The sequence below is a fragment of the Syzygium oleosum genome, unplaced genomic scaffold (genome assembly GCF_021117445.2).
Source record: "Syzygium oleosum isolate NSW1041296 unplaced genomic scaffold, Sole_v2.1 Sole_v2.10, whole genome shotgun sequence".
In the NCBI taxonomy this organism is placed as follows: domain Eukaryota; kingdom Viridiplantae; phylum Streptophyta; class Magnoliopsida; order Myrtales; family Myrtaceae; genus Syzygium; species Syzygium oleosum.
The window spans coordinates 1,176,695-1,193,267 of record NW_026607494.1 but is presented as its reverse complement, the minus strand read 5'-3'; the positions used below and the strand labels follow the sequence as shown (position 1 = coordinate 1,193,267).

The following is a 16,573-nucleotide window of genomic DNA, read 5'->3' as shown; positions in this document are numbered from 1 at the left end:
GCTTGATTTGGATCTCTTGGAGAAAGATTCACATACATTGTGTCTTGAAATGCTTTAGGAATGTGTTATGGGCACTTGATAAGGTGGGGAATCGAACTTGTACGTGACGTGTGTGTAAACTGCAGACATAAGCCCGTTCTCTATATATCAAGCTGACACCGTAAAATTTATTAATCCGACGAAACCAAGATCAATAGGAACCATTAACACACCTGACCACCAAGGAATTATGACACTGTCTATATACTGATGCACAGTGGGACAGTAACTTGATGAATCATGATGGTAGCATGACCTCAAATTCTTGCATATTATCAGCCACCAAGGCTTCTTGCCTTCTCTAATGACACTACTCACACAAGCAAGGCTTCCTAATAAAAGGAATACTTGGCCTTAAGATCAATCTTATGATGAGCCCAAAAGAACAAAATAATAATTAGAGAATATATATACAAGATAAGTAATTTAGAGGAAACACACTCCCATTTGCTCTCTGTTTTTTTATCAATCGATCGCAGGGTGTACGTACAGTTTGTCCAAAGGGAAGAGAAAAAAAATATCGAAGATAGTATGAAGATCATTCATTCTCCTACTAAGAGGTAACTAAGAACAGCATTTAAGATGAATTTTTGTATAATTTTCTTCCTCGGTTTTCTCCTGTGAGAGTCAAGTCAACGTCAAGAAGCCTTGTTATCCAACTTGGGTTTATTCACAACCTTGGGTTTATCAGGCAAGATATTAAGCAAAACAGTGCTATTGCACTTGGGGCATTTGAGGTATACTTCCTCCGAGATCATCACGTACATGAGGCACTGTGGACACCCGACTAGCACCATCCGCGTGACTGCTGGGCTGTTATTGCTAGGGTAGGCGAGTGATGACAACTCATCCGAGTTTACCTCCAGCGACAGGCCTGAGCTTGAAGTCGGCGACACGGCTAAGGATTCAGTTGGAGACTCCATGATCGGGTTTACTGTTGGAGGGGAAAGGTTGAGCTTCAAGTCGAGTTCAGCTCCACCACTGCGGAAATGGCAACTCATATTCTCTCTAGCCTTTGTGTAATAAAACTCACCTGTCTATACACCAAGAAAGCGATTGACTTATGTATATCCAATACAATCTTGTAGAAAGATTACCAGTACATATATGAAAACTGAAATCTCCATTGACACCACGTGTCAAAGACATATATCAAATAATGATTGACGAGGGATCTACGTTCATGAAGAGAGAAATTTTCAGAACGTGCATATGAGGATGGACTAGTTGTGATAATTGAATCCCTACATAGATATCCTGATCAATTGGTGATGATGTAACACAACACATTTTTCTCCAATAAAAGTAGACCTAATAGGAAACCCAGGACACGAAGTAGCAAAGATGGGCTAGGTGGCTGTGCTATACCTTGAGATGAAGGAACTTTTGCCAGCCTAGAGGGAGAGGAGATGGCTTTTCTAGCTCTACATGCAAGACATCACTGAGTGATCGGCGAGGGTCTTACGACGCCGGTTAAGCTGAGGCCGCCACACGAACCGCCTATACTCGAAATTACACCGTGGACTTTTTAGTTTTGGTGGCTGAACTGAACATCTGTGGTCATTTTATACAAGAGAAGTGAGGAGGGAGAGAGTTGGTCTCTGTAAAAAGCTTAAACGAGAAGAGAGAGAGAGAGAGAGAGAGAGAGAGAGAGAGAGGGGAACAAGGAAGTGAAGGAAGGTGGCTTATTCATTGCATAATTGGGCGGGGCCTGCCGAGAGAGGAGAACCAAAGCCAACGGTTTCCACAACTGAACATTAATAATAAAAGTCCAACACCACCTAAAACTCCGATGCAAGACACCGAAGGAACTTTGAACGGTGCAACAGCCTAAACTAATATAAATATATCCACGAAATAAGTCTGCCTGACTCTGATCTTTTGCCTTCTGGATTTCTTTTGCGCTTATCCACGAAATAGGGGTACGACTACATATCTTGTATTAGGTCTCATCCTAATGTTACCGGAAGTTCCCCGGCAAGTATTTGATAGGCTAACTTAATCGATTTTCGAGAATATGTGAAACCTATGCTTGGTCCACGAAAAATTAGAAAAACTATATAGTCTCCGCATTGTGATTGGTTCTGTCCACCACCTCATCCACAGGCTGAGTCTATACATTATCTTCTCACCAGCTGAATTTTCTTGGTGATATCCAAGAGTTCTCTTTTCTTTTCTCGTCAATCTTAGATTTCACCCTTTATCAACCTATGAACAGTGACCACATATTCGCTTACCCAAAGTCGGGTGACATTTGATGCCATGCATGACACAAATGTAGTTCTATCGGTTTGAGAGTGTGCAAGCGAGTGTTTCAACAAATTGGTTTCTTCTAATCACTCTTCGAGAGAAACCCTAACTCCTAACTCCTAAAATGATGCATTCTCCGCAGATATTCTCAAGTCAAGAGGACATATGCCGCGGAAATGAGTATGTCTTTCATTCAATTACGACAATGATCAAGCAAGAGTGAGTTTATGGCGTGGGAAGAATTGCGTTGGACACTTCAAGGCTCCTGATAAACTGCCCAATTATGTGCATCGGAACTGAGTAATTCCAAGTTAATGAAGTAGCTGACTTCGTTGTCAAGGTATAGTTTTTCAACCGCTTTCGGCTGAAGGAATTACGTTGGTCGAAGAGTAAGTTGGATCCTTTCGAAATCTCGAAGCTAATGTACAGAACAAACTACAATCCTTTTCCATATTTTATGACATGCACGATCGGTCTATATTATGATTAGTTAATAATGCTAGAGATAAGGAACAGTACAACGATCAGTAATCCTTTTGAAGCCCTAGTAGCATCAACACAAAGATGACGATGCAGACGATTCCGGCGGTCATGAAATATTATTATAGCAATGAATTCTCCTCAGATATGATCGACTTTATTTACCCCATCGCGCATTAAATAGGAACACCTAACAACTTTTGTTACGTTGCGAACATTTCCAGCGCGTTCAACGTGTTTAGAGTTTATCGAAATGCCAAAACAAAAGTACAAAAACTATGTAGAGTTGCATAAAAATATTAAGCTTGATCTCTATGGTGGCAATAAAAAAAAAAAACCCATCCCACTGAATTTCAAGCTTCCCATATATTAGACGAAATAGTTAGCTGTATCGTTGACCTCCTAGACCTCCACTCGGTGCGGTTATCCATAGCAAATCACTCTCATCAAATCTTTGACCTTTCGATTTCATTGAAAAATAGTTTGACCCCTTTTATTTGTGGATCTCTCTCTAAGAGAATTGGCTATCAAGATCAACTTTTTGAATTATGCAATCAACATCATATCATGATAAATACATCCATCGAATTTTCTATGAGAAAGTCAATGAGTCTTAGCTACCTTTAGCTAATGGCTACGGTTTGATGTTTTGAAGTTGAAGTGATAATGCTTTGTAATGGGATCATTTTTCATTCGATACAAAGTTTTGTAGCCATAGGAATTAATGTTTCACGTGGACTTTTGGGGTTCAGAGGACAATATGCCCAAAAACGAGGGCTACAGTACAACTTGTCTTCCTCAATTAGTCATGTTTTTCAAAGGAGGTAATAAATGAGGGCAACAAATCGATGTTGAACAATGCAAGGATACGAATAAGTTTGTTTCAATCACTTACATCACTCTTCCAAACTACTCTAACCGATCCTGTTTGACTCTACTACATTTAAGGCACTAGTTGACGATGAAAGATGACCCAAGCCTTGATGCATCGATGTTTTATTTGGTTGTTTTTGCTGGTAAGGACAGGAGATCCCCACGTTGTTCTTAGATGAGGAGGAGCTGCATTTGCGAAATTTGCGAAATTTGTAAGATTTCACGAAAGCGGTAATTGTCGAGAGAGAGAAAGATTGGATGCCGGAGGCGTCACTGTGTTGTCCACCATCGGCGACGGTTGGAAGGAGTGAAAATCTTGATGTTCATTTGGTTATCGGGAATGAATCCGGCGGGATGGGAAAGGCCCGCTTCCCTTTCGTGAAATCATTTGGCTAATTAGAGTGAGATGGAATGAAAATGGGAATTGAGAATGGAATTGTGGTTTTGTTAGCTTTTCATTAACATGGGGGAGGTGGGAATGAATGAAGAGGAGTGAGAATAAGTTATTAAGAAGGTCAAGTAGATATATGGGTTAAGGATCATTAGCTATTGTAGGGGATAGATTTTGACATGGTAAAGACACTTGACTAATTTTCTTATAGATGTAGCAAATTGAAACCATACATTCAGACTCTAAAGAGATTGCATTCCAATTCCAATATTTCATCAAATACTGTAGTTTTTAAATTAATTCATCTTTTGATTTCTCATAAATAGTGTCTGTCTACTTAACATAATCATGTCCTATGTTGTCCTTAAACTCGGATATGTTCTTACTCTTGATGAGATTACTAAGTCCGCCTTTACCCTTCATCATGTGGATCTCATGTAAGGCCTAACTTGAGGGTTGATATGAATAGAGTTGATACGAAGATGCACCTACTTCATGCCATGATTTGTCTATTTTCGGTCATAACGTTATTATGTTTCTTCCATGCTATGTCTGGAAGCACCGTGAGAGAAGAAAATGAAAAGAAAACATCCATTATTTTACATTTACTCTCCCTTCTCTTCTCATAGAAATTTTAGAAAATTTTCCATTCAAATTCATTCTCTCCTTTTCCCCATTAAGGACACTGACATCCATATAATAACATTATTCACATGAGATTACACGTGAGGGATTAAGACGCTTGCTTTAGTACCATAAATTTTCAAGCGATCTCGTAACTTTTAGAAACTGATCACTTAAGCTGCGTCGGTGATTATCCATATTTGAAATCATTAATTTACTATTAAATTAGCTGACATTGCTCACCGAAAATCAATGCCAATTAAGATCTTCTAATAAAAAAAATCACCAAATACTTTTTTAAAAATTATTAAACTTAAATGATCCCTTGGCAAATTTTGCAAAATAATATAATTCCAATAGAGGAAATAGTAAATCTGCAGAAAAAAAAGAAAAAATATAAACAATTCAAATTTTTTTTAAAAAGTTGCTCATGTTAGCGTCTGTTGCGTCATGTAGAACGGCCAAAGTCTACATTAGGATTTCAAGTCAAAATTGGTTGGAATAACTACATTAGCCAATTATCAAAAGATTAAGGACAAAATTGACGATTGAAATGTTTGCGACTGAATTGGTATCCGTGCAATAGGTTTATGACTTTTTTAGTAATCATCCCTTCAAATTATGATTGCTCGTTTTTCTCTCTATTTTGCTAAAACAAATGAATCATGGATTTTAAAGACTCAGGAAAGAGGTCACTTTGTAATCACGAGAAACATCTTTTCCCCTTTCTAACATGTCCATTGTACACATTAGGCATTAATCCATCAAGAAAAAGTTTTACATCTTCTTTGGATCGTTTGAAAAGGGAGAATATTTTCATCCTACGAGAATAAGTTCATGCCTTTATTGCATTTGGCCCACATAAAAAACTTCGAGCATGATATTTTAGTTTACAAGTTCAATTATCACGACCCATTTCCACATTGAGATGTTATATATCTACTGCTTATACGGATGATGCATCGAGTGGCTTCGAAACAGTAAATGTTACAGCTATCAACCTTTACTTGGCTCCAAAGAGTCCTCCACTTTGCACTTAAGAGATGCTTATTTTACTTCGTTTTTGTTCTTTTGAAGTTGACCAAGAGAAGTGAACCGGTGAATAAGCACGCCAAGACGTAAGTGCCCACATTGAACTTTTGAAACTCTCTTCCTCCACCTTCCACACCCGCCTTCACTTCCCTTCGCCTCTATTCTTTACTAACAAAGCATGGCATAGCAATTCCCTTGGTACATCTGTATCTTTTACACATTCAGATAAGAGGTTTTGATAAGGATGAATGAAAACCGGTTCAAACCATCAAACAGTTCAAGTCTTCGGTAGAGATGCTTCATGAATTTCAAAGAGAATGAATAGCAGTACAGACTTGTATACTTGATAAGAACCCATGTCGAGGCTTGGAAGATGTTCATAGAATTAAGTCTTTGGTACACAGTGACAGAGCAAAAGGACATTAGATGGTATGCAACGACAGATGAGGGAGAGATTTTCACACGAATTTTCTCACTAGTTGATGGAATGGTTATTCGCGTGACAGTCTTTCAACTCCTTAGGACAATGCATTCAATAACAGATGGGACCAAAGTACGGAAGGTTACTGTTGGCCACAAAAGGATTAGTGTGGTCACTGCTATCTCCTATGATGCTGAGTTGTGTTTCAATTTGTCCAGTGAAGCCTTAGTAACGGCTTGCCATTTTCATAATAGAACTCCTCTAGGAAAGTACAGATTTTAACATGTGAAATCATGACATTTAGAACTGCAGACCTAAATTGTTCAAACTATGGATCTGCATTACATTTAAGAGATTGCTGATCCATGAAGGATTCCACTTGAGAAATGTCGCTCCACACTTTGACGAAATAAATAACACGTGGCAATAAGAGTTCATTGCACAAGCCAAATGACTCAGAGGACTCAACTGGAAAATGTAATAGGAGAAAAGTACTAATTAATGGACTAAAATAGATTCTCATTGTTTTTACCACACGATACAGTCATAGACAATAATTCCTTAGTTGATGAAGTGCTAGTGTAAACTTATAGAGCTCAAGTTTGACTGGACTTTAATACTCAACTGCTCTAACTCGACCAAGTAGTAGTCAAACAACAATCTGAATAGCATCAGAGGAGCTTGACCTTTTTTCATCTAAATTTGACAATGGAGCAGCTCTAGTATCTTACACCATTTATAAACTAGCAATATTCAAACCTGTTCGCTGAAAACAGAAAAATAAAACTCTGGAACCAAAATAACCGGTTTCAATCTACATATCACCCTCAAGATTGCTCAGCAAGATGAGGATCCGAAAATTAATGAATGTAGTTAACATACATTAGATTTTGTGGAAGCAAAATTGCATCAATCAACTCCAACGATGGCATGGTAAATCACACTCATACAAAATGCTTCCATAGAAAATAAATGAGTTAATTACTTACAATCATGAAGCTCAGTAATGATACATGACTAGTCCTCCAAGATTGGATGCCGATCAAGCTCTGTCAGTATTTCAGTTAAAGGACCAGAGGATCCACTGCTATCATTTTCGCCCCTACACTGGTGGAGCTGTTGGCGGAGAGTTTGGACAAGCTCATTGAGTTTCTGAATGGTTTTCTCTTGAGAGAGGATAATCTGTCACCAAGTTCAAGCAAAGATCAAATCAGGTAACATTAAATCAATAATAACCCTCTCCACAGCTAAGTGAATCCTTTCAAGAGGAGATCAACCTTATACTTTAATCACTCTACAAGTCAACCAAGAAGAAGGCGCTTAACAAATGTAAAAATCGATTGATACCATAAAACATCGGAACAAATCAACATGAAATTACAACATAGAGAGTTTCAATGATCGTATCAGTATTTTTTCCAATAAATCACGCAATCTATAGCACCAAAGCTATATTGGATGAAAAGACCAGAGAGTAAATAATATCGTCCATTAAATCATCACATTCTATGAAGTTATCCAGTGAAGCGGTTCTAATTTTAGTAATTCAGGTGAAGCTACAAGGTCGGTGTACACATCGTCATTTCTTCATATAACGCGGCAAGAGCACTATTTAACTTATGCTATGGTTCTCAAAATAAACTCTGTTATTCCTTACCAAAAAAAAAACTCTGTTACTATGGGCCAAAAGTTTCATAAGAAACTTGTACTCTCTCTATAACATTAACCATCATATGACGATTCAATTAATCAAACCTTACTTTTGCTAAAAAGAGAAAACTAATGATACCCAGCTCTTGCTATCCAAAAATATGAAAGGAAGAGAACAGAATGGATAGAAAGCACACTACCAAGTTTTCTGAAGAGAATATGAAAGGATAGAACTGAAGAGAATATCAAACAAATATCAAAATGCCCGAAAAACACAAAAGCCCAAACTGAACAGTCTGCACTGAACCCAGAAAGTCGGATTCCCCCCCAACCTGATTAGTTTCTGGGCCTATTTAAATTGTAGAATATCGGTTTGATAAACCCTTTTGCCAGAACTGAACAGATTAACTTATTAAGAAAAAAGGTCCCATGTTCTACCATATGTAAACAGTAATCAGCGAATCTAAAAACACCCAAAACTCACAATCACACATCACACCTCTTCCATCGTTGCCATCATCTTCTACACCCTATCATTCTTCTTCTATTTTCTACCTTAGCTCAGTACTCTCAATTCATCCTCATAGTAGGGTTCTGTAGCACTTGCCTTTGTAAAGTCCTTTCTTTGCGTTGCCGATTCAGGCTTTGCCTTCTTTTTCATCCTCTTCACATTCACAGTCGTCCTTAATCTCCACTCTATGACATTATGTTGACTGGCTAACTACAGAAGACAGCTTCCAAAAACAAAGGAGAGTTCCAGCTGGCAGTCCCCAAAACTAGTTGAAAAGCATTATTTAAGTTGGAAAGATTTGAGTTTATCTCCTACTAGTAGACAGTAAGAAAGGGTTGTTTCTCATAGAACAAAGTAGTTGGAAGGAAAATGGGAAGGGAGAGGCCAGGGGAGGGTAGAAACTGGTCAAAACTCACAAACCGAAGGACTGAACTGGTTCGATCAGTTCTGTTAGTTGAAGCGTTATCTCAAAACACTTGAAAACAGAATTTCACTGGGTATTCTTCCTTCACCCAAGCTTTTGGTGGAGCTTTATAACACGATGTTCATTATCCTTCATGTCCTAGGTCTATATCATGTCTGTTTCCACACATCTGTTGAATACAGAATTTCAATGGCCCTCATATTCATGTAATCTCTTTCCACCTAACAGGTTAAGCTCTCCAATAGGGCTTTCTAACACTATCTATGTCCTCGACATTCAGTTTAGTTCTGGGTTTCGAGTGCTAAATCCCTACTTGAAAACTTCAGCTCAATTCAATTCAAAGTACAGAACCAAATTGAACTGCCCATTTGCAACCCCCACATTAAGGCAATGGACTAGAAATAACCACCGCCCATGTACACTCAACTTTGATGCGTTTCGAATACCAAGCTTGCGCACAACCCGAACTGATATTCTCATTGTCTTGGACACAATCTATACAAACCGGCAAGTCATAAACATGCTTGTGTGAAGAGATGCAATTACAGACACAAGACTTCACTACACAGGCAAAACGAATTGAAAGGAAGTGAGCACAATACACCAAGAACTCACAGGAAGCTAATCATGGTAAAAAAATATGAGTTGTCAAAAAAAAAAAAAAGAATAAAGAAGATCATATGTTCATCTATGATCTACCCCAACACAAGAGTTTTGTCAAGTGTGCACGTGCATGTGCCCATGTCGGGAGTGGGAACCGAGAAAAATCTTATCACTCCTCATCAAAGTCATTGCTCTAAAAATAAAGCAAGAAAAAGGGAAGCGAAAGCCATGCAAACACAAATCCATTCCCCAACAAAGAAGGGAAAAGACTAATGACCGTTATTATTCAATTGTGGACCAAGAAAATGGAGAAAATATGTTATGTCCAGATCGTCCTGCTAGGTACCAGAGCTATCAATGTGCAATAGATACAAAGATATCCATCACAAAATCCACTAGATGCATGGATACGCACCAACAACGAAATGGCCATTGAAGGACAGAGAAGCAAGCACTGATTTATGTTAGGGAAAGAAATTTACAGGTTGAGTTATGCCAGAATTTCTAACTCTTTGAGGAATGCCGTTTCATTTCTGGTGGCAGCCAGCAGCTTCTGAGATCATTATATCATAGCACAAACAAAATGCAAGCGGTTCCATTATATGCTTTGATATGAATGAGATAGATGAATCCTTAATAATAAAGTCACTAATAGAACCCAAATTGAGGCATTCGAGGAATTGGTTCTTATAAGTTCTTGTAAACGCAGCATCAATCTTCTTCTCACTTGATGGTATTAAAAGAAAACACAGTGCATTTGGTGGTTTGCTGGAAAACAAAATGGGCTACCCGTCGTATGAGATATTACAAATGGGGAATGATTATCCATGGTTTGCTTTAGTTTATACCTTACCAAACCATTATTACATGGGAAAGAAATTATTCCAACAGCCAAAAGACGAAATTTTGCTTAATAGGTTTTCTATGTTTGCTATACGCTCTTCCTGAGAAAAAGAAATGTGCTACTTTTCATTTCCTGACGGTACTTCAAACTGATCATCCGTAATCTGCTTTGTACTCGTCATCAGGATAATTCCAGTGTAGATCATAGAGGATTTCTTAAACAATCCGCAAACCTATATTCAACTGAAGTTCCCTTAACCATGACTTTATCATATACGCAATCCTTGTTTTATTATGGTTACAGTGGTGGCATAGAGGGAACTACCCGGGCTAGGAGGTCTCATGGGTTGGAGGTCAAGCAAGTGGTGGCATCGAAAGAAGCTTGCCACTTAAATAGCGCAGGTAATTGTACAAAAAGAAAGAACTTTAGCATGTTTCTATCCGAAATCGAAATAAAGAAGATTCTTATAATAAATAATTGCAAAACGTGTTAAAAAAATCGTTCTCTGGTTAGTATTATGGGAATGTCAAACATACAAGTACAAGAGAAGCATAAATAGAGTCCTCACCTTTTCCTTCACGGTTTCTTCCCTTTCAGAAACATATTGCTCCTTCTGCGACTTGTTCGGAGTCAGGTCATTCTCATTACCGAATTGTTGCTTCCACTCGAACTGAGACGTGAACACAATCAGCAAAAGCAGGAAAACAAGGAGCCACGGCCTTGACATCCTTACAGCAACCTCTCATACGACCTGCACATGAAATCGAACACATCATTCACAAGTCTCCGGACTCTCTCGTAAAACAGTTCACTACGACCAACAAGCGCAAAATAACAGGGGAAAAGATGCATTCCAATTCCATAAGTCACAGCTAAATACTAAAAACCCGAAACCCGCGCATTCTTTCAGTCAACCATTAGGGACTGTGCATCCAGCTCATCCTCCTCGTGACCGGAGAACCATTCAAATGCAAAGTAAATAAGAACCCAGAATTGACCCTCACTTCTAGATCCTCCTCCTCCTCCCATATAGCAGGGAAGGAGATCATTCCAGCAACTCCCCAGTTCGAATTTGACCATCAATGATCAATCTAAAACAGCCTTTCAAGCAGAATTTTCAAAAAATTTGGAGGAGGAGGAGCAGGAAAATCGGATCCCATCCCCACATCAGCCAAAAACTGCAGAAAGAGAACCGCACTGAGAAGCAAAACGGGAGCACCCACGGAGCAGCACCAACAACCACGGCTTCGCAAACCCCTAATCAGAATCGTACCTAACCAAAGGCGGAGAAGCAGAGAGGACAACCAGAGAGGAAGGAACGAGAGAGGGGAGAGGAAATTTTCTTTACGCTTGCGAATGGGTCGCCGATCGTCTCCCCGGCATCTCTCGATCGGTGAAACTCCGGCCCCACCTTCAAGTTGCAGAGGGAAAAAATAGCGAAGGAAGGAGCGACGATGCTCGGGAGTCCCACTGGTATGCTTGTCCAGTCACGCTCGTGCTTCGTGGGCGTCTTAAACCGGGTTAGGTCCCCCCCACTCCTGTTTTTTTTTAAAGAAAATTTCAAATAGAAGTTCGAAGTGAGATCATTTAATAAAAATAAAAAAGATGAATTTTGCTTTAAATAAGAATTTGAAATGACGTATATAATCTCAAATAAGAGTCTGAACTCGCTTTGTCCGATGATTTTTTCCGATGATTGGAACAAGGGTAATCTTGTCCAAAAATTGGCAATTGAGTGAAAAATTGGAATCAATTGTCCAAATTGAGTTGGGATTAGTCTTCTTCCTTCCTTCTTCCTCTCCAGTAAATCGCTCCCAGCCGCTCCATGGCCCGCTCTTGCCGTTCCTCACCCAATACTCGTTGCGATTCAGTCCGTCATCTGCCGTAGTCTCAAGTTCCGTGGACCATGAGGTTCAAGTTCGTCATCATCGAGCTTCAAGTCATAGGGAAAATTCTCCAAAGTTAGATGAGATCCATCTGGGATACTTTATCGACGCTTGCTTTGTCTCCTATCGATTTTGGCAGTTGTCAGTAATTTTCGAGCAACCCAATTAAGAATGGTTTTTTTATGTTTCTTCTTAGCGCTAATGATATGATTCTCGGTTATCAGAGATCGCGGCCATTTTGTTTTGCGGGAAATTTACATTAGTTAAGCCGAAAATATAAATCTTTGGTCATTTCTTCCTCTCCAATTTCGGCGATTGCAAAAAATGGATTTGCATGTGATGGCAATCCTTTGGCTCCTAAAATTTTTCAATTTTCACGTTTTATACGGAATTACGAGCGTTTGCATACTTGGTGTTGCTATCGTTGACTGCTCAGTTATGTTGAGAGAAGCTTGCAGAGCAAAGCTTCATAAGAAGGTTTTAAATTGAGATATTGAGTGAAATAGCGATAGGAAAATAGGTTGTGTTTGCTAGAGCATTTGGTCAAAGTAGCTTGTGTTTGGTGGGAGTAATCTACTCATTTTGTATGGTGAGAGTGAACATTGCAACAGCCCTGTACTTTTCTCAAATATTAGAGTGTTTAGTCACCCGTTATAATTCTCTCCGAGTCTCCGCCGTCACGCTTGCTTCGAGGTACCCGGCAAGTGGTATCCGAGTCGCGCTGCGAACTTCACGTTGGTTGTTAAGAAGGGAAATGAAAAGAAATAGGTCGACCACTACTTTCTTCCTCCAACTTCTTTAGATTAAGCACCGGAAGGATTGACAGAGCACCAGGACTATAGATAGACCATTGCTTTCTTGCTCAGAGTGTCTTTGTGATTAAATATTTCATTCGATAATCAAGTATTTAGTTGATAACCTCTCATATCGGGACATACTGAAGTTGCTTTTTCTGTATTTGCAGGAGCAAAGTGTTGATTTAGCCACAGAACTTAATTCTTCGATTTGACAAGGCTTACTACATCCGAAACAGATGAGAAGGAAGGCCTTTGGATGCCTGCAAATTACGGTTTGTGAATGCTTTTTACGCTTGAATGCGGAGGTTTGCTTTGATTTCGCCCTTTAGTCGGAACGGCTTGTTTTTCTTATTTAGTAGTTCTGTCTTATTGTTAAATGGAGCTTTCCCTGCTTGAATTATGAAGTTTCCACATGTTAAGATCATATAAGATAGCTTCCTAGACATTTGGAGCTTCCCTTGCTGAGTTGCTAAACTTAAGTGATGGTCAATTATGCAGGTTAGAAGAAGTGTGTGGTACGTGATTTTCATGCAATCATTGGTGATTTGAACTCCCGCCGAGTCATCGCTGGGCTCTTGCGAAGGTAAAAACTAATTGAAGATCTACTATATGAGCGAACCGAAGATTATAAGTCCACCAAATACGATAGTCAATGCTTGTATTTATAACATGAGGCTCTTCAAACCGGACATTACTTCATTTCACGACTTTTTCTTTTTGGTCTGTACTTCATTTCACAACTTAATCAATGCTTTTGCAGCGTATCGGCTTCTTTTTTTCTTTTCTGACCATGGAGAAACATGCTCGGATGATGATATGCTTCAATACAATTTCCCCGTTTCTGGAAATTCTAAGGTGATCCACCAATGTGACGATGATAAAATGATCATTGCTGTCGTAAATGAACACAAGACCATCAACCGATTGCCCAGATTCGTGACTGTTGTAAATTTGAATGGCTTCGAATCAAAGAGCAATCAAGTCGGACTTTGAGGCGTGATATCACTTTCCTTAAGGATTTATTTGCCCCACAATTGTTGCTAATGGTCACCGGCAAAAATCCTCCAGGATACAACAAAGTCTCAAAATGAGAATACTAGATAGCAATTCTAGTATTTCTCCAGGGTCTCTCTAGGAAACAAAAGAAATGATGATTGTAGTTTTCGAAAGAAGACTTGAAGAAATTGATCTCTCTTTTCTTTCTTGCCAAAAACTGACATATATAGAAATCGGTCTTAAAGAACATTGGCAACTCTTCACGAAAGGTTGTAAAGCTAACAAAGATATTCCTTTGCAAGAAGTTGCAACTCCAGGGTCTCTCTAGGAAACAAAAGAAATGATGATTGTAGTTTTCGAAAGAAGACTTGAAGAAATTGATCTCTCTTTTCTTTCTTGCCAAAAACTGACATATATAGAAATCGGTCTTAAAGAACATTGGCAACTCTTCACGAAAGGTTGTAAAGCTAACAAAGATATTCCTTTGCAAGAAGTTGCAAACTGAATAGATGCAACCCTTTGGAAAAGATTGAAAACTGAACAAGTATAATCTTCCAAAAGTTGTCTTGGAAAAACACATATAAAATTCGGAATAAAATAAATAAATAAATATATAATTCCGAATTTTCATAATTTCGAAAATTACTTAATAAACAAAAAAAACAACCTTTCAAATAATAAAAATTAATAAGATAACCTTACGAAATAAAATAAAAATATAAAGGGATTAGTGCTAAGTGCGCCTAATAATCGCGCACCCGCACGCGGGTATTGTGTGGACTAGCACACACCCCATTGTCTTCACTCTAAAGAGCAAGAAGATATTCACAGTTATAAAGTGGCCCACTTTCTCAAAACTTTCATATGTGGGACAAAGGAAAATGCACTATTTTGTTTGTTTTACAAACAAACAACCAACGGTGACCACTTGGGCAAAAGCATTCCAATGGTATGCTGTCAAGTGAAAAGCTAACTCGAGGTTTTGCCATCCTCCTCGTGAAAAAAGACGGTGTCAACACGACAAAAGAAAATGTCATTTTTCCCCAAAAATTTCAACTCACCAGATGAAAAAATACACAAGCTGTATATAAATGGTTCATGAAATCCTATATTATTTATAGGCAATCTGTTCGTATTTGATGCTCAAAGTATACAGGTTCTTAACAGAAAAGAACAGCTCAATATATGAATCTTCTATCATCCGGGACATCATATGAGTATAATTCTGGCTTAAAAGCCAAAGGTCACTTTCCATTCACTAATCAGTTGATGATGTATGACGGAGTGTTGAAGGAAGTGCAGGCTGGAGACTGACTAATGCCACTTCATACAAAGACAGGAGATGGAAATGAAGGAGGAACCTGGTTCTCAGTAGGAACTTCGACAAACTCTGAGAGGATAGCGTGGAACTCATCCCCGGTCATTGTTTCCTTCTCGAGGACTTCCACAATCTTTTTCTTTGGCCTCCCGGTTATTCCTTATGTGACATGGTGCAATTTCGTACACGCTATCTGAAATTCTCTTCATGACAGCATCAATGTCTCTCACGAGCTGATAAAAGTCCATAGGAAGCAGCACAAGAGAAGCTGATGAAAGTTTTCTACCTGATAGGATAATGAAACAATTGCTTCTTCTAGTGCTAGCTAAATATTAACAATATTTCAGCAATCTAAATAAACAAAAATCAAATGTGCACTGGAATATCAAGCCAAGTAAAATAAATATCACAAACAGGAGATACCCATGCAAAAGAATTTCCCAACAAAGGATGGGAAGAATCCAGAAAAAGGATAGTTGCTAACATTGTCACTCACCCATGAATGCCACCAGACTCTTGCTCTTTCTATCTGTCATCATGGTTCTTCCATTCCAGCAACAATCCTGTCAAATGAATCATCAATCTCCTTCAAAGAGATTGCTGTCTTCCCCCATTGGCCAACCAATATAGCAGACTCATTCAAGAGGTTGGCAAGATCCGCTCCACAAAATCCAGGAGTTCTCATAGCTGTAACATCTAGTGATCCTGTCTGCATCAAACTTCAGAATTTCTGTTCTACCCCGGATATTTGGAACATCAACAGTTCTATGCATCGATACTATAAGTAAGCATATGCACCACGAGACTGGCTGTTCCACCAATACCATGCACAAGTATATGCCACGATACTCACTAGCTGAGAATAGACGTACATACCCGTCTGTCAAATCTTCCAGGACTAAGCAAGGCAGAGTCCAGAATGTCTGCACGGTTAGTCACCGCAATAGCAATGATGCCTGTATTTCCTTCAAAACCATCCATCTCTGTCAAAAGCTGATGAAGGGTCTGCTCCCTTTCCTCGTTTCCTCCTCCAATGCCAGTTCTTCTCTGCCGCCCAACGGCATCAATTTCCATCAACAAACGCAATGCAGGGAGCATTCTCTAATATCTCGGTAGTTGATCGACAACTTGCCCACCAAATCGATAACTTTCCCACAGAATCGACAACCATTCTTACATATCGACAACTAACATGTAGAATCGACATGAGTAGATCGACAAGTGAATATGTTCACTTGTCTGAGTATATTCATTTGTTTGATCATATTCGCTTGCTGAATATATTCACTGAGTATATTCACTGTTGAGTATTATTACCTTAATATCACTGCTTGCAACTTATATTTGATTCCTAAGTATGACTACACGTTGTTGATAAATGTGTGATCAAATAAGAAGATAAGGGGGCATATGTAATAAAGAGCATGTAATTGA

General features: G+C 38.9%; 1 protein-coding gene and 2 pseudogenes across 2 annotated transcripts; all 3 read right to left on the bottom strand.

The window, feature by feature from the left end:
• Positions 1-375: 375 nt before the first annotated feature.
• On the bottom strand, positions 376-1,712 carry LOC115687948 (uncharacterized; annotated as a pseudogene).
• A 5,187-nt stretch (positions 1,713-6,899) lies between these two features.
• LOC115687943 (uncharacterized) lies at positions 6,900-11,591 on the bottom strand. Of its 2 annotated transcripts, XM_056315046.1 has the most exons (4): positions 11,487-11,591; positions 10,711-10,895; positions 8,368-8,481; positions 6,900-7,292 (listed from the first exon to the last, which is right to left on the bottom strand). In XM_056315046.1, the coding sequence occupies exons 2-4, from the start codon at positions 10,867-10,869 to the stop codon at positions 7,128-7,130; spliced, it is 438 nt and encodes a 145-aa protein (XP_056171021.1). In that variant the 5' UTR covers positions 10,870-10,895; positions 11,487-11,591; the 3' UTR covers positions 6,900-7,127. The 2 variants fall into 2 exon arrangements, with proteins under 2 accessions (XP_056171021.1, XP_056171022.1); XM_056315047.1 differs by lacking the exon at positions 8,368-8,481.
• Positions 11,592-15,231: 3,640 nt separating this feature from the next.
• Positions 15,232-16,310, bottom strand: LOC130139072 (ATP-dependent zinc metalloprotease FTSH 2, chloroplastic-like; annotated as a pseudogene).
• Positions 16,311-16,573: the final 263 nt, after the last annotated feature.